Here is a 27,260-nt window from a genome sequence, read left to right as displayed (position 1 = left end):
AAATCCAGGAAGAAATCGGAAAATACAGAAGAAGTGCAGCAGAGTCAGAGAAAGAGAAAAAGAAGTTTTTAGAGAAAAGTTAAACGGGAGACCTTTCACAGCACCCTCACTGATCTTTCTGCTTTCTCACTTGAGCAAGACTCTCCTCCAGCCACAGAGATTGCACTCAGGGGTACAACTCCAAGTGGCAGGAACCCAAATGCTCTCAAGTCACAGCTGAAGGCCTGAATCCACACACAGAGTGTTTTGGCTGCCCCCACTCCTCCTTTGGTTCTGCCTGAAAATGCCATTGCTCTTTCTGTCTCAACTTGAAGTACCACAGCTGGAGAAAACCTGGTCCGTGGGCCACAGTGGGCCATATTCCAAAGGCAGTGTGGTCTGGAGTGGATGACTGAAGAAGAGCTTCTTTCAACCCCACTTTCAAAGAACACCAAAGAAGACATAAATGTAGCTTTGCACCTTTAAGAGACTACTGACAACTCAGAAGGAAATGTTGAGCTTTCTCACCGGGTCGAATGGAGGGGAATCTTCCAAATGTGTTGAGGTTTCAGAAACTTTATTTATTTGCAGTCCTACCCTACATTCCTACTCTACAATCCTACTCTAAGCTGGAGTGTGGAGTAAATGGTCCTGTTGTGATTATCACTGTCTTCTCCTTTCTCTTCTTCACTGAAATGGTGAGTGGCACCAGGATGGAAGCAGGCTTAGATGATGTTACAGGTGTTCGATCACAATATGTCACAAGATCTCCTTAGGTACAGGGTTTCAACATTGTTGGCATGGAGACAATTGAGGAATTTAAAATTGTATATTGCAAAATATTCTCCAAGGAAGAAAGGGGCATTCAAAGCCCCTTTGAATGTTCCCAAATATTGTTCTCCCTCAGTCAATTTCATCTCCTTCCCCAAAAGAAGGTTATGCCATTGCTGGCCACAACCTCTACCCTGTCAGCTGAATAAATAAACAGCATGACTAGACTTCAAAGTCCCCATAGGTCTGTGCAGGAGTCAACAGCTGTGTGTCTCTAGAAAGATTGGTTGTGACCGGTCATTTTAGAGCAAACTACAAAACTGGCAGGGAATAGGGACATTTTAACCCAATTTCTCTTTAAAACCTGTTGAAGTACCTTGCTTCCAACACTCCTCTATGTGTTTTACAAAACATTTGCAAAAGATCTGCGTATTCCTTGTCTCATTGATAAAGTGAAGCCATGATCTTCAAGCCGTCCTGGGAGCTGCTTCAGCCGACAGCTTACAGCAGCCCATATGCATTCCTCTGTAAGCCCCCAAAACAAGGTGATTGGGGGATGGGGTTGTCCAAACTTCTACGCCTTCCACCACTTAAGGCAAAGAGCTTAAATTAACAAGATGGGTCAGAAAACAAGCTTATTCTCATCACTAAGGGTTTCCGTTTTTACATTGCTTCTTAAAATGTGGACAGCTTCATAGTAGAGGTACTGGGCTTCCACCCTCTACGGATCAAATTATTTCAGTGGCCAAAGCCAAGTCTTGAAGGAAATAATTGACCAGAAGAAAGCCACTCCAAATATGATAGAAGCGACAATAAGAGGAGTTAACAATAACACAGCTTCTTTATTGTTGAAGTTCAGTGCTAAATTCTATAATCTTAGACAAACTAAGCTTAGGTTCTAATCATAACTAATCATCTCCTCAGTGCTAACTTGAAGAATCCTAAAACAACTAATCTTCTTTTTGAAATAAAAAAGCCGGAGTTCATAGATTCCCGTGCTGAAGCAGACAACTGCTGCCAGGACTCCACTTGCTGCTTGCAAAATTCAGATCCTCATCGCTGAATGTGGGACAGCTTCTTGTGGAGATACTGGCACCCGGTCTTCATCTCAGAGTATCTGGGGCTACCCTATGAAGGAGAAATCCAAAGAAAATTAGGGACTTGTAAACATTTCTGCAGAGTTTAGAATTTCATGTCCTTTGTTTTAAAATAGCCTTGAGGCAGACTCAGAAGTTTTCAAGCCTGGCAGGTCTGATTTTACTCATGACAAACAGTAAAAATACACTCAGTTGGACTCCAGAGATTTCTTTCTCTGTGAGCCACCACCGTTCTTCTACAATTGTAGCATTTGTAATACAGACCTAAAAACAAACTCCAGACATGTGTGAAACCGTAACAACAAAAAGCCCAAGCCACATCAGCCCCTAAGGAGGGGAAAAATCATTAATGTTTGAAGCCACTGATGGGAGTAAAACCTTCTTCATTCCCTTCTCCCTCAAATCAACGTGAGTGCAGTTTATCAAGCTCATGACACAAATCCAAGACGAAGTGGCAACGAGAATAATAGATAACACTTCTCAACACTGCCACATCAGTGCTTCTGCTCTTCTAGGCCTGGTTCTTTTTTGGATGACAAAATCTCCTTCCACATGGGAACAAATCCTTCAAAGCACCCTGAGATTAGTATTTACAAGCAGTAAATTTTTAACAACTTGAATTTCAGTGCCAAGAGAGACAATCACTTGTGCCAATGATGCATCCCAGGCCAGATGCACTTGACCGGTGTGTTGCATGGTTTTGAAAAGAAAACTGCAGATGCCTTTCAACATTTTGGGAGGTACCAGAGAAACAATAGTCTGGATTACTGGCTTTTGCCCAGTGACATCCCTGACATCCCCTAGCAAGAGCCCCACCACAGGCCTCCCTCAACTGCTCCCCTGCAGGGCCCAATTTGCCCTCAACCTTCCCACGGAGCATCCCTGGCTGTATCCAGTATGAGCCAGGGCCCTGCCGTGCCTGCTCCGAAGGCCGCAGCCGCTGCCCCAGAGCCCGAGGCTGCAGGAGGCCTGACTGCCCTTGCCAACATCACAGCGCTGAGAGAAGATGAGAGCAATTATTTCCAGTGCTTCATACCACACACACACACACACACACACACACAGACACACACACACACTTCCCCCTCCCCTCCTGCACTGCAAATACCATGAGGGGATGCAGCACCACTGCTGCAGCTGACCCTGGGCAACTGCACTGCAGGAAGGAAGGGCCTTTCCAGGCCTAACGTGTCTTGGTGCTCATCTCAGCATTTCCTCCTCACCCTGTCCCACCCCTCTCCTCTTTCTTTCTAGCTCCCTAGCTCACATTTACTGTTAAATAATGTCTGTACTATTGACTCTGGAATATGGTCTTTCTTGAACCTTCATTCAGGCAGGGACTTCTCTTAATAATAAAATCTTTACACCACGGTTATCCACAGTTAAGCTGGGAAAAGCGGCACATTAATACCTTTATTGAAATGCAAAGGACACTACTGCTTCAGTCTCCCCAGTTCTCTTCACGTCTTTTTGGACTTGGTAGTCTTCTGTGCACAAGTGTTGGGATTCTGGAACCCCAATATTTGTCTCTGTCTTAAATCTTACGAATGCAGGGGGAAATGGAGCCAACATTTGGAGACAGCTAGGAGGTGGAGTGGGGCGTCAAAGCCAGCAGCCAGGAAGAAAAGTGCCCACCAGCTCCTGGCTGGATGTAACTGGGCTACTGGTCAATCCTCTGCTTCTTGCTCGTCACAGGACTGGTGAAGCCAGAAGGCCGAGGCTGTTTCTGCAGCAATACAAAAGAATTCATTGATCTATGATCAGGATCAGGTTTTGCTCCAATTCTAAAAAAGCAGCATTTGTGAACTGGTAGTGGTTGAAAACACACCTTTCTTAACTAAAAAGAGCTGTCAAATACCGAAGACGTGCAGGTAAATGCCTGCTCTATTGCATTCCTAGTTTCTCATCTTAGGACTTACCAAGTCCCTCTCCAAGTCTACTGCTAAAAGGCTTGGCAAGGTATACGCTCCCTTCAGCACCTCCATCAAAGCCTCCCAAAAATGGGGAGGTTTTGTCTAGCTCCTAATTTCTGCTTGTACACACCAGCAAAAGACTCGGCTTTTGCTGTCACACACCCACATGGTTTACTGAAGAGGCACCTGGCTGTTTCATGCTTTTATGTGTTAAAGACAAGATTACTGCTTCACTACAACATCGCAGGAATACAGGGTGTGATGGTTGTGAATTCTCATCAGGATGAACAAAGACATCGGTCACTTGTCAAGAAATTCTTGTGCTTCTGGTGCAACTGCCTTCACTCCAACTTGCTTGTTAGCTTGTTGGCTAACAAGCCCTTAAATTTGAACAAGAAGGTTTCACAAGTGGTGACTAAAGAGTCCTTAGTTTTCCTCAGTGCCCTTCAATCATCTCTCAGCTCCTCCCTTCTCAAAGGTGCTGGCTCACAAGACACAGCACACGGCCACAAGCTCCCCACTCCCACTGCAAACCTCAGGGCCAAGGATGGAGTGGAACAGGACAGCTGTGCTTTTCCCAGGCAGAATGCAGGGGGAGAGAAATTAAGGCAGAGAAGAGAGAGACAGAACAGAGAGTATTACATATCTGTACATCCTGCTTTGTTCCTGCCGTGTGTAGAGGGCAGTGTTGGAGTAAACAATGAGATGAAAGAAAGAGAGAGGGAAAAGAGAGTGAGAAGGCCCCATCTGCCCCACCCAGGCACAGCCTCTTCTGTGTGGTAGTTTGTTTTTTGACAGTTTTGACACTCATGCAGAGCCAGCCCTATGAGCCCTTCTCCAGGGAGTGAGTTGAGGGTGGGGACTGAGCTCGACTCCATCTGCAGAGCAGAAAGTTGGCTCAGGATGTTGGAAGATGATACAAAATTTAAAAGTTTTTGTATCTTTAGTCAGTCTTGTTAGCCTTTGCTCCAGGGTAATGGGATCTTAAGGTTCTTTTCAAAGGATTATTTCATCGTTCAAGGTGTGATGACATGAACATCTCAACCGACTGGGACTAGCACCTAAGATACACAAAAGATAATGACCATCAATGACCATTAACAACCATCAACTCTAAACATCAGCACTGATATGATCGGAGACACCCAGTCTGGAAAAGACTGATAAGAAATAAGAGTGAGGACCAAACTAGCTAAGAAACCCGTAACCAATAAGAAAACAAACACTAAGAACTCCCTAACTTGGAACCAATGAACACTGAACCCTGAATTTCAGTGGATTTTGACTGAATAAATATCTGAAAATTCTAGTAAAGGGTCATGTGCCATGGAATTATTTTCTCTGCACACCCAGGCTATATGAGGATGAAATTATTTCTCTTGCACATCCTGGCCAGAATAAAGCAATGACTTGATTCTCTAATGCTAAAAATGTTGATGAGGGGTTTGTTTTTTCCCACAGCTTCGATGACAAAGACAGTGCTGCTCCATCCCTGCAGGAGCCTCTCCTCCTGATCACAGCCTTCCAGTCACAGCTGTTGGAATGTCTGAGGCAAAACATGCTCAGGCTTGCTCCTGCACATTCACATCACAGGTTTTACACCACCAGCAAGTGTGCTAAAATATAACACACAGTACAGAATGTTAAAAATGCACTAAATACCTGAGCACGTCTTGTTGGAGCGCCTGTCTCAGAAGGTCCAGGAGATGTTGTGTGGATGGTGCTGGCGGCATTCTGGGATGGAGCTGTTTTTCTGTATGGGGCGGCCAACATTTCAGGTTGCAAGGACTAAATATCAATTGTCACAGTTCTTTCTGTCGGGATTTTGAGAGGGATGCGACCACAGGGAGATGTCTTAAAACATGATTTATTATTCTTCTACAGTCTCATGAAGCTGTGAGAGTGTCTTCATCATATTCACCTGATGTTCTTGGTCAACAGTCACAAGACCACAAGTTACAAGGTTTTTTAAAGGTTAATTAGCCAATAAACTTCTGCCACAAAAGAATGTTTCTACTTCTACACCAATAATTCATTATTTTGTTTTGTAAGTCTTTGCTGCAGTGTGGACTTTCTTAACCAATCATGTAATGACACACAAAACTACTTGTTATGTCTTAAACTTATTACCTTTAGAACTACTCCTGTATCTTAACTTTAAAACCATAAAACTTTCTACTACCTAGCTTAATGTCTTTTCTGTCTAAACTACCAGCCCACATTCTTACTTATGGTCTTGAATCTGGAAGCATTCTCCAAGGTCTTAAATCAAACCCTGTGCTAATGTCTATGTCTGAGCTTGCATTTCCAAGATTTTGAGAACTTTCTGTGCTTGGAATTCCCACACTTTCCTTGGAATTCCCACACTTTCCTTACAGATAAAACAGATGTTCAGTGTCAGAACTCAAGGAAACAGCATGAGGATGAGTTGAGGGAGCTTTAGGCTGGATATCAGGAAAATGTTCTTGCCCCAGAGGGTGCTTGAGCACTGGAACAGGCTCCCCAGGCCAGTGGTCCCTGCACCAAGAACTCAAGAAACTTTTGGACAACACTCTTTGGGCATATGGTGTGATTCTTGTGGTGTCCTGTGCAGGGCCAGGATTTGGATTCCATGTCCCTAATGGGCCCCTGCTACCTCAGCATATTCTAAGAATCTAGGCTTAATTGCCCTGGGCTTTTTCTGAAAAGGCTCTTCTCCTTCCCCTAAAGACTGAACTTACCTAGAAAGAATTAACTTCAAATTCTTTCTATCGATTTTACTGTAGCCAGGCCAATCGATCTGAAGGGTCTGAAATAGATGTTCCTTCAGACTGAAGGAATTATCCTTTGGATTCAGGTTGGCTACCTACAGGCAGACATTTTAAAAAACACAGGCTCATTATGGTTGCTATATGCAGACTACAGAAATACAATTGGTCCTGAACAGCTGTTTGTCAGCACCCAACTTGAACTAAACAACGTCCTTTGGTACAGAGATCAATTATCCCTCTATCATGAGAGTGTTAAGCCATATTAAAATTGCACCAAACAGAAACAACCAAGTAACTGTATTCATATCAACCAAGTGTTCCTTTGAAATCAACACTTAGTGCTACAGTGTGTAAGGAGAGGTGGTCAGGTCCACAGTCCCTCTTCATGAGTCAGAGCCAGGATTTGTTCCAGCAAAATCCTGCCATGAGGAGGCCGTGCACATGCCTCGCTGTATTCCTTTGAAAATAAATGAGGTTCATATCTTCCTCAAAGCAAAGTCTACTTAAAAAGGTAAAATGAGGTAGTAAAACCTCTAGACCACTGATACCAAAAGTGCTGGCTTAGATTTCATCACCTGACACTGGTTCAGAGTTGCATAGAAAAGCCCATGGGGAAAGTCTCTACCAATTTGACCTGAATAGCTCATCCACACAGCACCACCATCTGTCACAACTTAGACTTTTCTCCTTGAAAACGTGATAAACGTTGATAATTTGGGTCTCTGTTGATGGCTGTTTTTCCACAGCTTTAAAAAAAAAAGTAAAAGTAACAAAGATACCCAGAATTGAGAATTCACTTTTTAGAAGCAGAACTAAGGTTGTGTTGGAAGCAAAGCAAGTGTGTGGGTATCAGATCTCAGCAAGCTCCGGCTGCTCATTTTACATTTACACAGAATAAACCCCCACTTGCTCTGATGTCCAGAAAAGCCTGAGCTAGGCATTTCAGGGTGTAGTGCTGCTCACACAGTACCTTGAGGCAGTTCACACCTCCTACAGGAAATTGCCTGCAAGGAAATCATTAAACATTGCAATGGAAACGAGAATATGTTTTCATCCTTGCCCTTCTAAGGAGCTGATCTTCTAAATTTTGTAATCAACTTGAAATCGAAATGGACTACTTCAGATGGGATGGCAGAACATGGCTCTCATGAAACTGTGAATTTGTGTCTTCAGGGTGATAAAACCCTGCCACTGCCCTGGGAAAACACAGCAACAATATTCACAGGTTCGTGGAAGGAGTTCTTCAAAGTCAGTGTGGGATCAACTGAAACTGTATCCGTGTTGAATCCGACTCCCTTGACTAGGTTCCAAAACACTTTTTTCATAGCTAAAGAGGAACTGTTCCTTCTTGATATATTAATGCTTGCATAATTAAGCAACCAGCTATGTGGATGGGGAATATTTAAAAAGGAAGGAAGGAGCTATTGCATCTTTCAATGGGTGTGCATCTTACGAATGGCTGTGATAAAATAAATACCAGTGGAACTTAATTGAAAGGAGTATTGGAAAAGTCTCTAATTTAAACGAGTGAAGAGGTTAGGAAAATGATGAACAGCAGAGCAGCATGATGGAAGAACTGCTGGCACAAGCTCCATGATCTCACCTGCTGAAGGATCTTTCCAAGGGAATCCTTGTCCTTTTGCCTGACTCCATCCCTCTGCAGGCGAGCAAGTAACTCTGGCTCCTTATAAGTCCTCAGAGCAAGTAAATGGATCACCCTGTCCCTGTAGGGTCGGCCGTAAACAGCAGCGCAACCACTCCAGTCAATGTCTGCAAGTCTCACAGGCATCATCCTCCTCTTCTCAGGCACAGGACCTGAAGTGTTTTGCTGGGCTCCTCTGACCTCTGCTTTTTCTCCTAAAGGGATGGAAAACCAGAAACAAATAGTTCAAATTGGAGGGTTGGAGAAGGCAAGGAAGTTGATTCAAAAGGATGTACCAAGACTGTTGAACCTCTATTTGTCTGGCATGTACAGATCTCTAAGAATCCAGATGGTAAAGCATTAGAAAGAAACGGTCCTTAAAAGCTGGTACAGGACTGATACTGGAGAGGAGGTTTTTATATACATTCCTTGTATGCATGGTACTTTTATATGATTTCCCCAGTTTGTAAGCTCAAGCACTGAGCTATGTCAAGAATGACATGGACAGAGGCATTAAGCGCACCCTCGGCAAGCTTGCCAACACCAGAGGCATGGGATGCCATCCAGAAGGATTCTGGAAGCTCGGGAACTGGGGCCCTGGGACCTCATCACATGCAACAAGGCCAAGTGCAAAGTGCTGCATCTTTGGGGTTGGGACATGCCCTGACACCAAGACAGGCTTGGGGATGAGGGTAAAAGCATACAGATATCCAGTAAAAAAATGAAACGGAAACATATCTCAAAGTTATCAACTGGTTTAATACCCTTTGGTTTAATACTTGGACTGGGGGACTCCTTTTCTGCCTGGGTCCTGCCCTCTGCTCGTCTCTTTGGCTTCGCTAATGGCAACCATTTTATTGAAATATGAAGGATGGGATTTTTTCACCTTATCTAATTCTGTTTTCTCACCTCTGAACTTGGGAGTCTTCCCCTGCACCCTGGCAGGCACTGGGATTCCAGAAGGAGTCTGAATTTTATCTTTTTGCTCCTGAGGGGTGGAGGTGAAAATGGAGCTGACACTTGGAGACATGTTGAAAGTGGAACAGGATGTGGAAGGCAGGTCCAAGGAAGAAGGAGAGTGGCCACCAGCTGCTGGCTGGACATCACTGGGCTGCTGGTCAAGCCTCTGCTTCTTGCTCATCACGGGACTGATAAAGTCAGAAGCCAGAGGCCGTTTCTGCAGAGATGATCACAATTAGTTCTGCTCCCATTCTGAAAAAGCACCATTTCCAAGCTGGCAATTGTTGAAAACACACCTTTCTTACCTAAAATGGCCTGTACAAGTTCTCTATTTGATTCCTACTTTCTCACCTTACTAATCCGCAAGTCCCTCTCCCGGTCTGCAGACAAAAGGCTTTGGGAGAAAGACACTCCCTTCAGCACCTCTATCAAAGGCTTCCCCAAAATGGGGAGCTCGGGTTAGTTTTAGCTCCCTGTTTCTGCTTAGACACACCAGGAAAACACTCAGCTCTTGCTGTCACACACCCACACCATTCACTAAAGCAGCCCCAAGAAGTCGCCAGTGCGCTGCTGACCACAGCGTGTCCAATGCAGAAATGTTAACTACAGAGAGTAGCCCCAGTCTGGCTGCAGGTGTCATTCCTGCTGTTCTCCAGAGGAAGCCCTCCATCACAGCCTCTTCTCCACCGAGCTCACACTGCTCCCATCCAGGTACATCAGCAGCTCTGAGCAGGAGTGCCAGACATGGCTCTGTGCCAGCCTGCTGACAGAAATCCTGTGGGCACAGGGATGGCTCAGAAAAGGATGCTGGTGCCCGCAGCATTTCCTGCTCTGGCTGGAACAGAGCTAGGGAAAAGCAGAGCTGTGTCCTCCCTCCGGTATTTAAAGAGAATTCTTTAAGGTATATAAAGTACACCTTTTATGTAGTGTTTTCTGAGCTTCTTTCAAAAGATTTGCCTTGCCCTCTTGTATTGGTAAGAAAACAGGCCATCTCTTGATCTTAAGCCTGAACAGTCAGAGGTATTCTCTGATGATTCAGAGTTCCCTCCTCACACATGGGATAGCCTGAATCAAAATGGGGGCCTAAATGCTGCCTAGGGCAGAAAAACAGGATACCTACAAATGCATCACTACTGTAATTTGTCCTTACTCTAGACTTCCCTAAGATTTCTATTCAAGCAGTAGCACTGGGATGTCCGTGCATTGCGGCACTCGGCCAACACCAGGTAACCGTAGACTTAAGGCCTGCTAGTCAAGGTGAGGAGAAATGGATCGTGGGAGTTATGATATTGATGTTGTAGTTCCATATTAAGCAATGTTTCTAATTCTTGTTTCTGATTGGTCATTATTGTTTTAGATAAAAGGTTATGTTCGGAGTTCCTGTTGATTCTTGTATTATATATATAGTTATGTTTCCCCCATTTTGGAGTTCCTTTTGAGTAGACCCCATACCACATGTGCCTTCAACCGTTGTTATTTTAGCCATTAAAATTCTTTTGTTTTCAGGCAACCCAGTTGACCCGTTCTTCTACTTACCACACTACTCCCGGCTGGCCCGGTCCTGAGGTCACAGAAACCGAACGGCAGCAGTGCATGTTTTAGGAACTAGAGCTGCCAGATTTTCAAGAACCCTGCCCAGACACAGCCAGGTACCAAAGACATGTATGTACACATACCGTCCTTAGCTTCTATGCCTTCTAACTTCCTATGTCCCATCAGAAACAAGACATGTGTGCAAGCTTGCTGCAGGCTTTAACATTTCAGCTTTCATCTTGGAAAGTAGACAGCAATCCCATGAGAAGTACACGCTTCAGGTTTTTATGGTATGAAGACAACACTGCTGCTCCATATCACAGTTTTGACACCAAGAGCAAGTGGGATAAAACATAATACATGGTAGAGATTGTTTAAAAAATTCACAAAATACCTGAGCAGCTCTCAGTGGAGTATCCCTTTCAGAAGGTCCCAGAGATGATGACTGGCTGGTGCTGGCAGCATTCTGAGATGGCGCTGTTTTTCTGTAAGGATGGTCCAACATCAGGTTACAAGGCAAAGATATCAAAAATCATAGTACTTTCCTCACAGGGAAAAGAGACCTTCATTTCCTAGAAGGTTTTCTGAAATGGTCGTTGTCCTGACTGAACTTACTGAACAAGTGTGACCTCCAACATCTGTCTATCTCTTTCACTGTAGCCAGGCCAATCTTCTTGAATGTCTTTCAAGAAACGTTCCTTCAGACAGAAAGCATTCTCATTTGCGTCCAGGTTGGCTACCTGCGGGCAGACATTTAAAACATAAATGTTCATTACACCTAAATGCAGACCACAGATGTAAAAATGCTACTGCAAAGCTGGAAAGAAAATCACGCACCAATTTTCCAGGACCTTTTTTCAATGTGAAGAACAAAGCAGCTGTCATGTAAGGGGCAACAATATTAAACAAGCGTGGTCCATTTGGCCTTTAGGAATTTGCATGTAATATCAATTTTGGTAAATACCAAACTGCTGCAAGCACAGAGGACATGTACACTCTGAAAAACTCGCCCTGCACCAGGTATCCAAGTTGACAGCTCTGATAGTCAAGGTGTTCAGTCTTCACCATTTAAAATACATGGAGAGGCCAGGTTTTGCCTGTTTCCTTTTTTTTGGAGCAAGACCTGAAGAACACCATCTCCATGGGCAAATCCATATTTTGCCACCCTCAGAAGGACACCTGCTGCCATCTTGTTTCACCCAGCTGCATTGCCATGGCAGAGCACAGGCTGGGCCTGTAACGAGGCATGTTTTCATCATCCCATGAAGCACCACTTCATGGTGCACGGTACATGGGAAGAATGTTGGCATTTGTCTCCACAGACAGAAGTGCCTATCTTTCTCAAGGTTCTCAAGCCTGCTCAGAGGAAACTACAGCTTCCCATGGAAGATTTGTAGGCAATAACCTACCTAGAGCTACACTTCAACACCTTAAAAGTAACAAAGATACCTACAATCAGGAATTCACTTAAAAACACAATTCAGGACATTTTGGAAGAGAAGGAAGGCTGTGCATATAAGATCCCAGCAAGTTCAAGCTACTGGCTTTTCATGTAGAGCAAAGAAAATCAACACCACCTCCCTGTGAAGTTAAGAAAAAGGTGAATAATAGTTTTCAGGATGTAGTGCTGTTCACACGGCCCTTCAGAATGCAAACCAACAACTTCAAAATCTCCTTAAACATTGACAAGAATAAAGAGAAAGGAGAAAATGCTTTCACCTTTTACCCCCTTAGGAGCTGAGCTTTGAAACCTTATCATCAACTTGAAGAAGAAATGGGCTACATCCATAAGGATGGCAGAACATGGCTTTCATGAAACTGTGAATGTCTTCAGGGTGAAAAAACCCTGCCAGTGCCCTGGGTAAACACAACAAATTTCACAGGTTCAAGGAATGAGTTCTTAACAGTCACTGTGGCAACAACTGAAACCGTATCCATGTTGAATTTTCCTCTCTTGACTAGGTTCCAAAAGACTTTTTTCACACCCAAAGACAAAACATTCCTACTTTATATATTAATGCTTGCCTAATTCAGCAGGAGCCTATGTTCCCCTATGGAAGGGGAATATTTAAAAAGGAAGGAAGGAAGGAAGGAAGGAAGGAAGGAAGGAAGGAAGGAAGGAAGGAAGGAAGGAAGGAAGGAAGGAAGGAAGGAAGGAAGGAAGGAAGGAAGGAAGGAAGGAAGGAAGGAAGGAAGGAAGGAAGGAAGGAAGGAAGGAAGGAAGGAAGGAAGGAAGGAAGGAAGGAAGGAAGGAAGGAAGGAAGGAAGGAAGGAAGGAAGGAAGGAAGGAAGGAAGTGGCGGAAGGAAGTGGCGGAAGGAAGTGGCGGAAGGAAGTGGCGGAAGGAAGTGGCGGAAGGAAGTGGCGGAAGGAAGTGGCGGAAGGAAGTGGCGGAAGGAAGGAAGGAAGGAAGGAAGGAAGGAAGGAAGGAAGGAAGGAAGGAAGGAAGGAAGGAAGGAAGGAAGGAAGGAAGGAAGGAAGGAAGGAAGGAAGGAAGGAAGGAAGGAAGGAAGGAAGGAAGGAAGGAAGGAAGGAAGGAAGGAAGGAAGGAAGGAAGTGGCGGAAGGAAGGAAGGAAGGAAGGAAGGAAGGAAGGAAGGAAGGAAGGAAGGAAGGAAGGAAGGAAGGAAGGAAGGAAGGAAGGAAGGAAGGAAGGAAGGAAGGAAGGAAGGAAGGAAGGAAGGAAGGAAGGAAGGAAGGAAGGAAGGAAGGAAGGAAGTGGCGGAAGGAAGTGGCGGAAGGAAGTGGCGGAAGGAAGTGGCGGAAGGAAGGAAGGAAGTGGCGGAAGGAAGTGGCGGAAGGAAGGAAGTGGCGGAAGGAAGTGGCGGAAGGAAGGAAGTGGCGGAAGGAAGGAAGGAAGGAAGGAAGGAAGGAAGGAAGGAAGGAAGGAAGGAAGGAAGGAAGGAAGGAAGGAAGGAAGGAAGGAAGGAAGGAAGGAAGGAAGGAAGTGGCGGAAGGAAGGAAGGAAGGAAGTGGCGGAAGGAAGGAAGGAAGGAAGTGGCGGAAGGAAGGAAGGAAGGAAGTGGCGGAAGGAAGGAAGTGGCGGAAGGAAGTGGCGGAAGGAAGGAAGTGGCGGAAGGAAGTGGCGGAAGGAAGGAAGTGGCGGAAGGAAGTGGCGGAAGGAAGGAAGTGGCGGAAGGAAGTGGCGGAAGGAAGGAAGTGGCGGAAGGAAGTGGCGGAAGGAAGGAAGTGGCGGAAGGAAGTGGCGGAAGGAAGGAAGTGGCGGAAGGAAGTGGCGGAAGGAAGTGGCGGAAGGAAGTGGCGGAAGGAAGTGGCGGAAGGAAGTGGCGGAAGGAAGTGGCGGAAGGAAGGAAGGAAGTGGCGGAAGGAAGGAAGGAAGGAAGTGGCGGAAGGAAGGAAGTGGCGGAAGGAAGGAAGGAAGGAAGGAAGGAAGGAAGGAAGGAAGGAAGGAAGGAAGGAAGGAAGGAAGGAAGGAAGGAAGGAAGGAAGGAAGGAAGGAAGGAAGGAAGGAAGGAAGGAAGGAAGGAAGGAAGGAAGGAAGGAAGGAAGGAAGGAAGGAAGGAAGGAAGGAAGGAAGGAAGTGGCGGAAGGAAGGAAGTGGCGGAAGGAAGGAAGTGGCGGAAGGAAGGAAGTGGCGGAAGGAAGGAAGTGGCGGAAGGAAGTGGCGGAAGGAAGTGGCGGAAGGAAGTGGCGGAAGGAAGGAAGGAAGGAAGGAAGGAAGGAAGGAAGGAAGGAAGGAAGGAAGGAAGGAAGGAAGGAAGGAAGGAAGGAAGGAAGGAAGGAAGGAAGGAAGGAAGGAAGGAAGGAAGGAAGGAAGGAAGGAAGGAAGTGGCGGAAGGAAGTGGCGGAAGGAAGTGGTGGAAGGAAGGAAGGAAGGAAGGAAGGAAGGAAGGAAGGAAGGAAGGAAGGAAGGAAGGAAGGAAGGAAGGAAGGAAGGAAGGAAGGAAGGAAGGAAGGAAGGAAGGAAGGAAGTGGCGGAAGGAAGTGGCGGAAGGAAGTGGCGGAAGGAAGTGGCGGAAGGAAGGAAGTGGCGGAAGGAAGGAAGTGGCGGAAGGAAGGAAGGAAGTGGCGGAAGGAAGGAAGGAAGTGGCGGAAGGAAGGAAGTGGCGGAAGGAAGGAAGTGGCGGAAGGAAGGAAGTGGCGGAAGGAAGGAAGTGGCGGAAGGAAGGAAGGAAGGAAGGAAGGAAGGAAGGAAGGAAGGAAGGAAGGAAGGAAGGAAGGAAGGAAGGAAGGAAGGAAGGAAGGAAGGAAGGAAGGAAGGAAGGAAGGAAGGAAGGAAGGAAGGAAGGAAGGAAGGAAGGAAGGAAGGAAGGAAGGAAGGAAGTGGCGGAAGGAAGGAAGGAAGGAAGGAAGGAAGTGGCGGAAGGAAGGAAGGAAGGAAGTGGCGGAAGGAAGGAAGGAAGGAAGTGGCGGAAGGAAGGAAGGAAGGAAGTGGCGGAAGGAAGGAAGTGGCGGAAGGAAGGAAGGAAGTGGCGGAAGGAAGGCGGAAGGAAGGAAGGAAGGAAGTGGCGGAAGGAAGGAAGTGGCGGAAGGAAGGAAGGAAGTGGCGGAAGGAAGGAAGGAAGTGGCGGAAGGAAGGAAGGAAGGAAGTGGCGGAAGGAAGGAAGGAAGGAAGTGGCGGAAGGAAGGAAGTGGCGGAAGGAAGTGGCGGAAGGAAGGAAGGAAGGAAGGAAGGAAGGAAGGAAGGAAGGAAGGAAGGAAGGAAGGAAGGAAGGAAGGAAGGAAGGAAGGAAGGAAGGAAGGAAGGAAGGAAGGAAGGAAGGAAGGAAGGAAGGAAGGAAGTGGCGGAAGGAAGGAAGGAAGGAAGTGGCGGAAGGAAGGAAGGAAGTGGCGGAAGGAAGGAAGGAAGGAAGGAAGGAAGGAAGGAAGGAAGGAAGGAAGGAAGGAAGGAAGGAAGGAAGGAAGGAAGGAAGTGGCGGAAGGAAGGAAGGAAGTGGCGGAAGGAAGGAAGGAAGGAAGGAAGGAAGGAAGGAAGGAAGGAAGGAAGGAAGGAAGGAAGGAAGGAAGGAAGGAAGGAAGGAAGGAAGGAAGGAAGGAAGGAAGGAAGGAAGGAAGGAAGGAAGGAAGGAAGGAAGGAAGGAAGGAAGGAAGGAAGGAAGGAAGTGGCGGAAGGAAGGAAGGAAGTGGCGGAAGGAAGGAAGGAAGTGGCGGAAGGAAGGAAGGAAGTGGCGGAAGGAAGGAAGGAAGGAAGGAAGTGGCGGAAGGAAGGAAGGAAGTGGCGGAAGGAAGGAAGTGGCGGAAGGAAGGAAGGAAGGAAGGAAGGAAGGAAGGAAGGAAGGAAGGAAGGAAGGAAGGAAGGAAGGAAGGAAGGAAGGAAGGAAGGAAGGAAGGAAGGAAGGAAGGAAGGAAGGAAGGAAGGAAGGAAGGAAGGAAGGAAGGAAGGAAGTGGCGGAAGGAAGGAAGTGGCGGAAGGAAGTGGCGGAAGGAAGTGGCGGAAGGAAGGAAGGAAATGGCGGAAGGAAGGAAGTGGCGGAAGGAAGTGGCGGAAGGAAGGAAGGAAGTGGCGGAAGGAAGGAAGTGGCGGAAGGAAGGAAGGAAGTGGCGGAAGGAAGGAAGGAAGTGGCGGAAGGAAGGAAGGAAGTGGCGGAAGGAAGGAAGTGGCGGAAGGAAGGAAGGAAGGAAGGAAGGAAGGAAGGAAGGAAGGAAGGAAGGAAGGAAGTGGCGGAAGGAAGGAAGGAAGTGGCGGAAGGAAGGAAGTGGCGGAAGGAAGGAAGGAAGGAAGGAAGGAAGGAAGGAAGGAAGGAAGGAAGGAAGGAAGGAAGGAAGGAAGGAAGGAAGGAAGGAAGGAAGGAAGGAAGGAAGGAAGGAAGGAAGGAAGGAAGGAAGGAAGGAAGGAAGGAAGGAAGGAAGGAAGGAAGGAAGGAAGGAAGGAAGGAAGTGGCGGAAGGAAGGAAGGAAGTGGCGGAAGGAAGGAAGGAAGTGGCGGAAGGAAGGAAGGAAGTGGCGGAAGGAAGTGGCGGAAGGAAGTAAGGAAGGAAGGAAGGAAGGAAGGAAGGAAGGAAGGAAGGAAGGAAGGAAGGAAGGAAGGAAGGAAGGAAGGAAGGAAGGAAGGAAGGAAGGAAGGAAGGAAGGAAGGAAGGAAGGAAGTGGCGGAAGGAAGTGGCGGAAGGAAGTGGCGGAAGGAAGGAAGGAAGGAAGGAAGGAAGGAAGGAAGGAAGGAAGGAAGGAAGGAAGGAAGGAAGGAAGGAAGGAAGGAAGGAAGGAAGGAAGGAAGGAAGGAAGGAAGGAAGGAAGGAAGGAAGGAAGGAAGGAAGGAAGGAAGGAAGTGGCGGAAGGAAGGAAGGAAGTGGCGGAAGGAAGGAAGGAAGGAAGGAAGTGGCGGAAGGAAGGAAGGAAGGAAGTGGCGGAAGGAAGGAAGGAAGGAAGGAAGTGGCGGAAGGAAGGAAGGAAGGAAGGAAGGAAGGAAGGAAGGAAGGAAGGAAGGAAGGAAGGAAGGAAGGAAGGAAGTGGCGGAAGGAAGGAAGGAAGGAAGGAAGGAAGTGGCGGAAGGAAGGAAGGAAGGAAGGAAGTGGCGGAAGGAAGGAAGGAAGTGGCGGAAGGAAGGAAGTGGCGGAAGGAAGGAAGTGGCGGAAGGAAGGAAGGAAGTGGCGGAAGGAAGGAAGGAAGTGGCGGAAGGAAGGAAGGAAGGAAGGAAGGAAGGAAGGAAGGAAGGAAGGAAGGAAGGAAGGAAGGAAGGAAGGAAGGAAGGAAGGAAGGAAGGAAGGAAGGAAGGAAGGAAGGAAGGAAGGAAGGAAGGAAGGAAGGAAGGAAGGAAGGAAGGAAGGAAGGAAGGAAGGAAGGAAGGAAGGAAGGAAGTGGCGGAAGGAAGGAAGTGGCGGAAGGAAGGAAGGAAGTGGCGGAAGGAAGGAAGGAAGGAAGTGGCGGAAGGAAGGAAGGAAGGAAGTGGCGGAAGGAAGGAAGGAAGGAAGGAAGGAAGGAAGGAAGGAAGGAAGGAAGGAAGGAAGGAAGGAAGGAAGGAAGGAAGTGGCGGAAGGAAGTGGCGGAAGGAAGTGGCGGAAGGAAGGAAGGAAGTGGCGGAAGGAAGGAAGGAAGGAAGGAAGGAAGGAAGGAAGGAAGGAAGGAAGGAAGGAAGGAAGGAAGGAAGGAAGGAAGGAAGGAAGGAAGGAAGGAAGGAAGGAAGGAAGGAAGGAAGGAAGGAAGGAAGGAAGGAAGGAAGGAAGGAAGGAAGGAAGGAAGGAAGGAAGTGGCGGAAGGAAGGAAGGAAGGAAGGAAGGAAGGAAGGAAGGAAGGAAGGAAGGAAGGAAGGAAGGAAGGAAGGAAGGAAGGAAGGAAGGAAGGAAGGAAGGAAGGAAGGAAGGAAGGAAGGAAGGAAGGAAGGAAGGAAGGAAGGAAGGAAGGAAGGAAGGAAGTGGCGGAAGGAAGGAAGGAAGTGGCGGAAGGAAGGAAGGAAGGAAGGAAGGAAGTGGCGGAAGGAAGGAAGGAAGGAAGTGGCGGAAGGAAGGAAGGAAGGAAGTGGCGGAAGGAAGGAAGGAAGGAAGGAAGGAAGGAAGGAAGGAAGGAAGGAAGTGGCGGAAGGAAGGAAGGAAGGAAGGAAGGAAGTGGCGGAAGGAAGGAAGGAAGGAAGGAAGTGGCGGAAGGAAGGAAGGAAGTGGCGGAAGGAAGGAAGTGGCGGAAGGAAGGAAGGAAGGAAGGAAGGAAGGAAGGAAGGAAGGAAGGAAGGAAGGAAGGAAGGAAGGAAGGAAGGAAGGAAGGAAGGAAGGAAGGAAGGAAGGAAGGAAGGAAGGAAGGAAGGAAGGAAGGAAGGAAGGAAGGAAGGAAGGAAGGAAGGAAGGAAGGAAGGAAGGAAGGAAGGAAGGAAGTGGCGGAAGGAAGGAAGTGGCGGAAGGAAGGAAGGAAGTGGCGGAAGGAAGGAAGGAAGGAAGTGGCGGAAGGAAGGAAGGAAGGAAGGAAGGAAGGAAGGAAGGAAGGAAGGAAGGAAGGAAGGAAGGAAGGAAGGAAGGAAGGAAGGAAGGAAGGAAGGAAGGAAGGAAGGAAGGAAGGAAGGAAGGAAGGAAGGAAGGAAGGAAGGAAGGAAGGAAGGAAGGAAGGAAGGAAGGAAGGAAGGAAGGAAGGAAGGAAGGAAGGAAGGAAGGAAGGAAGGAAGGAAGGAAGGAAGGAAGGAAGGAAGGAAGGAAGGAAGGAAGGAAGGAAGGAAGGAAGGAAGGAAGGAGCCATTTGAGTTTCTTTCAATCAATGTGAATTGTGTGAATGACTGTGATCAAGAAATACCAGCGGAACTAAAAGGAGAACTGGAAAAGTTCCTGAATAATAATAATAGGTGCCAAAGAAGATGAAGAGTCAATCCATAGGACAGGAAAGAAACCCTGGCGCTCAAGGTTGGGCCACCACCTCTATCATGTAGGATTTGCTGGGAGCACCCTTCCCAGGAAGGCATTTCCCACAGATCTCAGCAGAAGCCAAGTACCATTGAGAGGCCACCAACTCCATTCTAATGAAATACTGCATAGGACATATGAGGTTACCAAATTGGTCTCCTCAGATATTTGTCCCAAGGTATTTTAAGGGCAACAACAAACTATTTCACCCAGTTGAGAGTTTCACCCGGTGAAGTTACTCCATGAAGCAGTTCAACAATGCAAGGAAAAGCGAGAGGATGAAATAAGGCGTAAGAAGCAACAGCATTACAGAGTTTATTATTGCTAGCTATTCTAGCAAAACAACACCCAAAATGCCCCAAAAGTTTAGAAGGCGTCTTTTCTTTCCTCACGCGGGCTTGCAGGTGGGGAGAGACTGGGTAAAATTTCTAATTGAAACCCTAAAATAAGACAGCTAAGACTCAGCATTCCCAGCACCAACTCCATGATCTCACCTCCTGAAGGATCTTTTCAAGGGATCCTTTGTCCTTTCCCACAACTCCCTCTCTCTGTAAGTGGGCAAGTAGCTCTGGCTTTTTGTAACTCTTCAAAGCCAGCAAATGAATCACTCTGTCTCTGATGGGTCGTTGAGAAACAGTACTGAAAAGTCTCCCAAAGAACTTTGCAGGGTTCGTGGGCATTGTTCTCTTCCTCTCAGGCACAAAATCTGGAATGCTGTGTGGGGCTCTCCTGAGCTCTGGTATTTTAACTGGAGTAAAAGAAAAACAGAAAAAGAATTGTGAAATGAGGGCATGGGAGAAGGCAAGGAAAGGATGTACCAAGGCTGTTGAACCTCTATTTGTTCAGCATGTACAGATGAATCAAGATGATTACAAGAATCCAGATAATAAAAGCATGAAAAAGAAACAGTCCTTAAAAGCTGGTAAAGGAAGGATACTGAAGGGCAGGTTCTTATGAAAAATTCTTTATGTGCATAGTGTTTTTGTATGATTTCCCCAGTTTGTAAGCTCAAGCACTGAGCTATGTCAAGAATGACATGGACAGAGGCATTAAGCGCACCCTCGGCAAGCTTGCCAACACCAGAGGCATGGGATGCCATCCAGAGCGACCAGGACAAGCTTGGGAACTGGGGTGGCCCTGGGACCTCATCACATGCAACAAGGCCAAGTGAAAAGTGCCGCATCTTTGGGGTTGGGACATGCCCTGGCACCAGGGCAGGCTCGGGGATGAAGGTGGGGAGGATTTGGGGGTGCTGGTGGATGACACGCTGGGCATGAGCTGGCAGTGTGTGCTGGCAGCCCAGAAAGGCAACTGTGTCCTGGGCTGCAGCAGGCAAAGTGTGGCCAGCAGGTTGAGGGAGGGGATATGACACAGCAGGCACTGTTTTGAAACCAGGAACTCGTGCTTGGTAGCTGATGGAGACTTCATGAGTATTGGTAATTGGAAATCCCGGAGCTTTGTCTCTTCCATCAGACACACAGACACTGACCTTTCTTTACACGTTCCTTCAATCTTTCAATGTAGGTCCAATTTTTAATGCCTTTCTCCTCTTCCTGTTCCTTGGACCAGGCCTCTCTAATATTTGCCTGCAAACCTAACCACACAAACATCACAGTTAAATTATTTACAGCCCTGTAAACTTGCCTGTTGTTGAGTGAAGGCACTACTAATGTTTTGAGAAGTTCAGTCCAATGTAGATACAGAAACTTCCCACAGCATTCAAGCAAAACACCTCCTAAAACCATAGCCCTGAATGACTTCTAAAAAAAATTACCTGAAACCATAGCCAAGCATTAGGTAAGAGTTCTTCACCCAGAGGGTGCTCAGGTACTAGGACAGGCTCCCCACAAGACTGTTCATGGCACCAAGTCCACCAGAGCTCAGGAAGCATTTGGACAAGGTCCACAGGCACATGGTGGGATACTTGGGGACAGAGCTGGACTTGAATATCCATGTGGATCCCTTCCAACTCAGCATATTCTCTGATTCTGTGACAAATCCCAGTCCCTAACTGATACTGCATGGAGCATGCTGCAAAGGCACCCAGCAACCAGACCTGTCTCACGTGAGTTTCTCAGTGCCAGCCCAAATCAAAAGCGGCCCCAAGTTCCACAACTGTCTCACTACTGCCAAATATTAATATTAGTAGCTAAATATTAAATATTCCCTTAGGATCTATGGAAACCACCACCAAGAATCACACAAACCATCATTCTCATGTGAAACAGAATGTCGCCAATGAGAAATTCTGAAGTTTAATTTTTGTCTCTCCAAAAAGCTATGATGATGCTGCCGTAAAATGCTCTACCCTAAGCTAAGGCAGGGCAAGAGCCACCCTTTCAGTGGCAGGGATGTCCCTGCAGGCAGGTGACTGCAGCCAACGCCAGGTGAGAGCTCGTGTTTCTCAGGACACCTGGCTCAGCTCACTGCTGCAGGCAGCACCACTGCGTGCCTGGAATGGCAATGTCCACCTTGTGTCTGCCTGGAGCCAGGCTCCCTGGGGAAACAGCACTCACAACAGGTTAAGAACAAATGACACCACCTAAGCACGTTGTGATTTGTGGGAAATTACAAAACTCATGGGGAAGACGACATCATTACTTTCCTTTCACTTGCCTTGAAAAGAACCCAACACGGTCTTGTGGCAACAGACACTTAATAATGACCAAGACAAAAAATTAAATCAAGCAAAGTTTTGCATATTGGCCTGATGAAATTCTCTATGCAACTTCCTCAAAGTCATTTTCTTTCAATTCCCAGTCAAGGTGGATGGTTTAGCACAGTACCTAGGTACTCCAAAACCAAAACATTAGCCACCGAGGCAGTGAATTTAAGTGCGTGCAGTGGTCCAAACCTTGACTTCAATGCTCAAAATTCCAACCAGTCAAGCAGTGTCGCCCTGAAAACTAAAGCCTTCTGATAATGTTTTCATAGTTCCAGTTACTTTCCCATGAAAGTTCTATAAACATAAGTTGTTTATCACATTCCTTCTAAGAAACGTCTTTTGATGGATGTTTCACATGGCCAGTGTGCTTGGGAAGGTAGTAACTTAATTATCCAATCCCTGGTCATTGTCGAGAATCTATAAATGCTAGAGTCAGAAAATAAAGGTTAGTTCTTTCCTGTTCTAACACTGAAAAGTGTTTGTGTCAATCATTTCTGTGTCCTTTAGCGACAAAGCAGTATGGGAAGAAGGGAGAACTGGCAGGCTTTCTCAGGGGAAAAATGGCTGAATGCAGTGACAAGAGATTGCAAGGCTGACCTGAGGACAAACCACCTACAGCTGAGATCTCTGAACACACCCCAGTCCCACAAATATGCTGCAGAAATGAATTACCAAGTTTCAAATCTTGCAGACATTAAGCAAAATATGAAAAGCAACCATACCTCCAAGTGGGTTATACAATTTGACAACCTGTGCACTTCCACTGTGTGACGCCTCGCTGGCATTTGGCTAAAAGGAAAAAGAAATTTTTTGTGAAAACTTCAGCCTACACTCCATTACTGCTGATTAACCAGGCCCTTAATTTTAAACAGGAGCTGTATTTGAAAAGGTTTGCTCTCACATCACTACAAAGGGCTGCTTTGACACAATTCTCCCTCTGAAAGCAGCCAGCTACAACACTGCCCTGAGAGAGCGACCGTCACTTAGTCTCGAATGCAGACAAGCGTTCCAGTAGTAAGCCATCCTTTCCCAATTGCTGGAATTTACAGCCACAGGCTTCCCTTGAAATCAAGTGCCTGAGTGCAACTGAACTGGCCAGCACTCAGCTAGCAAACCTGGCAAGAGTGGTTCACAAAAAGATCACAGAGTTGGGGCAGAACCTGACACTGGGATTTATTTGGTACTAATGAAGAGCATCCTGGAGTCAGCTCCAAGAACAACTTCAACTGCAAAATATGAATTTTGGTTGGTAACAGTCATCAAAACCTTTCCCTTTTCCTCAGCGCCCCATGCAATTATTTGTATGATGGGAAATGGAAACAGTTTATCCTAGGTTAGTCAGATGTAGCAATATTTGGTAACTCATCACTTGGTACAGAATGTGCTTGTGGTGGTTTTAGAGCATTAGCTAAAAAAATCACTAGAAAACTCACTCATTTCTTGCTGTGAGATATGGATTAGAAGAAGAGCAAAACAGGCTTAAAACTTAAAAGGAATAAAGAAAGTTTATTAACAAAACTACAAGAATAAGAAACCAGAATAAAGCCTCCAGAAACCCTTTTGTTCTCCACTACTCAACCTTGTTCTCCTTGTTCACATGACAACATAAAGACAAAAAAAGAAACCAAAAACCTGGTGGTTAAAACAGTCCCAACTTTGCTATAGTCTTTTCATCAGTCTTTGTAGAGAAAAAGAAGTTCTCTTCTGCCTAATTATGGAGTTTTTCACAAGAAAACCATTTTCTCATGGCTTTCTATTTCTCTGATGCCAGCTGCCCAGAAACCCTGCCATCACTCCTTTCCTCCCATTTCACACCACTCTGAGGTGTGCTCTTGGGTCATGATTCAAGGGGTGTCATTTTAAGGATGAGTTCTTCAAAGGCAAAAGTGCTCTTCATCTGTCTCTGTGATCATCTCTGGAAACAGAAGTTTTCTCTTTGCCTCTTAAGGGCCACAAATCTTCAACAGCTATCACTTCTCTTTCTCTGTTCCAGCATCTCATAGGATACACAAATACAAATCGTACTTCACCATTTGCTCAGATCTACACTTTGAAATACTCCATTCTCCCCCAAAATACTCTATCATGAATTAAAGGAGGTTTTTTTCCAGAACACTATTGTCCATCTCCATAGTTTTAGCAAAAGAGTATTTCAGCTTATTAAAGCATCTCCTTATTTCTCTCCCCCCTCTGAAGCTTAATTCTTTTCTTCACTGTCTTTGATAAGTTTATGTTGTGTCTTTACATGTTGATCACTCTCTCTCTTCCCCTCTCTCTGGCAAAAAAAGGATTAATCTGCAAGCCTCATCTGGGTAGTGAAAGGGTTAAAGTCTTGCCCAGGCCTTGGGGATGGTCCCGGCATCTCTGCCAGAGCAGCGGCTGGAGCTGTCTGCGATGGAAGATTTTTCATGGCTGCTCTGGAGAGTGTGGCCACTATCTCATCATGCTGCAAGTCAGTGGCTCTCTCTCTCCCTACTCGGCAGTCTCTGGTGAAACCCAGCAGCAGCAGAAACTGCAGCCGAGCCAGGGACCAGCCTGGCCCAGCAGGCCCGCTGTACAAGGCCCAGCGAGCCCTCCGGGAAGGGGCTCTTGACACTTCACAGTCTCCATCCTCCCCGGGACCCGCAGAGCTCCGGCCAGCCCTGCTTCCCGCCCACCACAGCCTTGTCCGGCCTGGGGTTGGGGGGGCAGGCTGAACCGGAGCCTTGTTACCTCTTCAAAAGCCAGAAACCAAAGAGAGCAAGAAATTCCCGGGCTTAGGTCTTAAGGTGGTGTTCACAGGTTGATCTCACTTTTCATCGGTCAAAACTACTGTCAATTCTCAGAAATGGCCAGTTATTGGCCAGGAGAAAAACTCCCATCAGCCTCCAGCAGTTTTAACTTCCTTAGGCGTTTCTCTTGGTTTTTTAAATGTCAATCCATCACAGTGCTGCCTTCCATTGAAGCCTAAAAATCACTAAAATATCTATCGGCATAATAATATTTTTTAACAAAAACAATCTACTGCCATCCAACTGCTTCATTCTGAAAGCAAAATTGACTGACAGTGAAGCTAAAAAGCTGTTCACCTGAAATTTGCCTGAACTTTTCATGAAATAGGAGTATCGCTTGCAAAGGTCTGTGAAAGCAATATTCAGGAGTCTTTTAGAAATCCTTCTATATTTTGCTTGTGAGGCTGTTCCTTCTTCATCCATGTTGCTGTCATTTGCACAAAGTGCTGCCTCAACACAATTCCATTAATATTTCTGTTTCAATCATCAGTACTGGCAGAGCTTAGGACAGGGACTGGGCATGAAGGGAAACAGGGAGTCACCTGAACTTCACATCCTCTTACATCAGCTTAACAAAGGAGTATGCTCTAAGATATTTAGCAGAACCCCCAAGACAAGGAACAAACTAAGAAAGCCAAAGCAGCAACTGTGCTGAATCAGCTCCGGTGGGGCAAAAGGGAATTCCAGCAGGGCAGACCATGGCCACCCACTCCAGAAACCTCTCACTAAGAAGAGAGAGACAGAACATGCAGACTAATTAGCATGAGGAGTGACAGGATCCTTATGTGCATTTTAGAGAAGCATGGAAACCAATCATGTAAGGTACCAAAACATAAGCTTGGATTACTTATGCAGCTTTTCATTGCTTGTTTAGCCCACATTTTTTTCCTGACTAATTATTTTAATTAACTTTGTAAGTAATTGTTCAATTATAAGCAGTATATTAATCATAAGCACTGTATCAGTCTTAAGCATTGCAATTTTCTGCTTTAGAGAGTAGGTAGCTAAGAGTCTTTTGGCAGTCTGTTGTCAGAGCTGGATTCTTACATCACCAAAAAATTTTTCCTAAACTAACCCTCATAACCTTCAGTGAACAAAACTTGAGGCGTAAAAGGCTGGACACCTGGAATGTACACTTCATAGTCCTCCAAGAACATGTTGGAGTAAGCAGAAGACAAACACTAATAAAGACATTTCAGCTTCAAAGCTCAAAACAACTTGTCTGGGAAAAAGATAGTAGACAGAATGAAAAATATGGACTAATTAAAATAAGAAAGGAGACATCAATGTCCAATACAAGATAGAAGACTAATTAATGAGGAGAATGATATAAAACCAAAGAATAGCAATTTCTTTGTTTGCTAAAAATGTATCAGTAAGTGGAAAAGCTTTGAAAGTGGCATGCATATGGCTGAAGTTCTTCACTATGCAACAGAGCCGGGAATAAAGTAATGCCTACTCCTAATACTAAAAAAATTACTGTTCAAGGGCTTCAGTTATTCCTTACATTATTCAATGGCGCTGGTAAAAACACGGAACAATGAGAAGTCCATGCATTTTGACCAAAAGCCATGCCCAGAGCACAAATTTCCTGAGTGTCACAGCATGGGGAACGTCCAACTTCCACCGGTGCCTCTTCCGTGTCATCTCTGAGAGCCACTTCCATCAGACAACCTTTGACTTCCACTGGCACCTCCTCTGTGTCATCCCTGTGAGTCGCCTCCACCGGGGCAGCTGCCTCCAAGGGGTCCCTGGAGCACCAGAGGGGCCCCAGCCCTGCACGGCAGGACCCGCAGGGCCAGCAGCACCTGACACCAAAACCATGGCTAAGGCCCACACGGTGTCAACCCACAGAGCCCAACAGCCACCCCTCACCTGCTGGTCCTGGGACCTCTGGGTCACCCTGAGGGGCATTGCAGTGGTGCTGGGGGCCCTGCGGGACGCAGTGTGGATTGGAGCCCTGCGGAACACGGTGGATCGTGCCCAGGCTCGCAGCTCGGCCATCCGGCTCTGCCTTGGCTGCTCCCGCTCCCACACAGCCACTGCTTCCGTTGCAAAATCTAGAGAATGTAAAATTGTTGTTAGGAAAAGGTGTTCTTTGCTGTTTGCCCTTTGTGGCTTTCAAGGCTCATCAATGAGAAGGGAGATTATTTCCATGGAACAGAAAGTAGCCAACAAGCTCTAAGTGATGGCCAGGTGTCGGAAAGAAAAATTACTTCTTGACTGAGTTGCCTTTTTAAGGTGTAGGGCTTGACAGGCTTCAGTGACCTCTGACCTAGGGGAGGTTAGCAAGGCTTGGAAAGAAGGATGTACCACAGATGGTGGACAGAAAGAATACAGAATTTATGGGCACAAGGACATTTGGCAGAACCCCCAAGACAAGGAACAAACTAAGAAAGCCAAAGCAGCAACTGTGCTGAATCAGCTCTGGCGGGGCAAAAGGGAATTCCAGCAGGGCAGACCACGGCCACCCACTCAAGAAACCTCTCACTAAGAAGAGAGAGACAGAACATGCAGACTAATTAGCATGAGAAGTGACAGGATCATTATCTAACAGTAGAGAGAATACTCATTTTGAGGAGAACTAAGTAACTTGCAGTCAATGATCACTAATTCCTTTATCTGATAAAATGTATAAATACTAAAATGTTCTGATTCTTGTGGTGCTGGCTTTGTCAATTTACCACTGCGCCCCCCTTTCTGAACAGAACTGTAAAGAATTACCTCCACTCAGTGCGTGGATTGGCCTCTTGAACAACTTGTGCTAGAACCAGCCAATTTGGGGCAACACTCCCTAGCACTCTGACACCTCCGCTCTCGCTGCAGCCGCGGAAGGGTCTGAGCGGGCCTGCTGTGTGCTGGTGACAACGGCCACGTGTCCTTGGAAACGGGGAGTTCCATGCTC

At 46.5% G+C, this 27,260-nt stretch overlaps 1 protein-coding gene across 5 annotated transcripts; it reads right to left on the bottom strand.

The window, feature by feature from the left end:
* Window positions 1-1,572: 1,572 nt before the first annotated feature.
* LOC147648141 (uncharacterized) lies at window positions 1,573-27,230 on the bottom strand. Of its 5 annotated transcripts, none has more exons than XR_015280789.1 (13): window positions 27,080-27,230; window positions 26,231-26,415; window positions 22,307-22,373; window positions 20,409-20,513; window positions 19,414-19,667; window positions 11,261-11,385; window positions 11,040-11,130; window positions 9,062-9,329; window positions 8,114-8,367; window positions 6,481-6,605; window positions 5,423-5,513; window positions 3,259-3,573; window positions 1,573-1,878 (listed from the first exon to the last, which is right to left on the bottom strand). XR_015280789.1 is itself a non-coding variant. In XM_086868723.1 (13 exons), the coding sequence occupies exons 2-12, from the start codon at window positions 26,357-26,359 to the stop codon at window positions 3,508-3,510; spliced, it is 1,575 nt and encodes a 524-aa protein (XP_086724849.1). In that variant the 5' UTR covers window positions 26,360-26,415; window positions 27,080-27,205; the 3' UTR covers window positions 1,573-1,878; window positions 3,483-3,507. The 5 variants fall into 5 exon arrangements, 1 of the variants encoding a protein (XP_086724849.1); XR_015280790.1 differs by having other exon boundaries at window positions 3,259-3,694; window positions 27,080-27,224; XR_015280788.1 differs by having other exon boundaries at window positions 3,259-3,694; window positions 25,863-26,415; window positions 27,080-27,204.
* Between the last annotated feature and the right edge of the window lie 30 nt (window positions 27,231-27,260).

Source organism: Cyanistes caeruleus, chromosome Z (assembly GCF_971803275.1).
Source record: "Cyanistes caeruleus chromosome Z, bCyaCae1.hap1.1, whole genome shotgun sequence".
In the NCBI taxonomy this organism is placed as follows: Eukaryota; Metazoa; Chordata; class Aves; order Passeriformes; family Paridae; genus Cyanistes; species Cyanistes caeruleus.
Note: the sequence above shows the minus strand (reverse complement) of the source record. Positions and strands in the feature narration are given on the sequence as shown.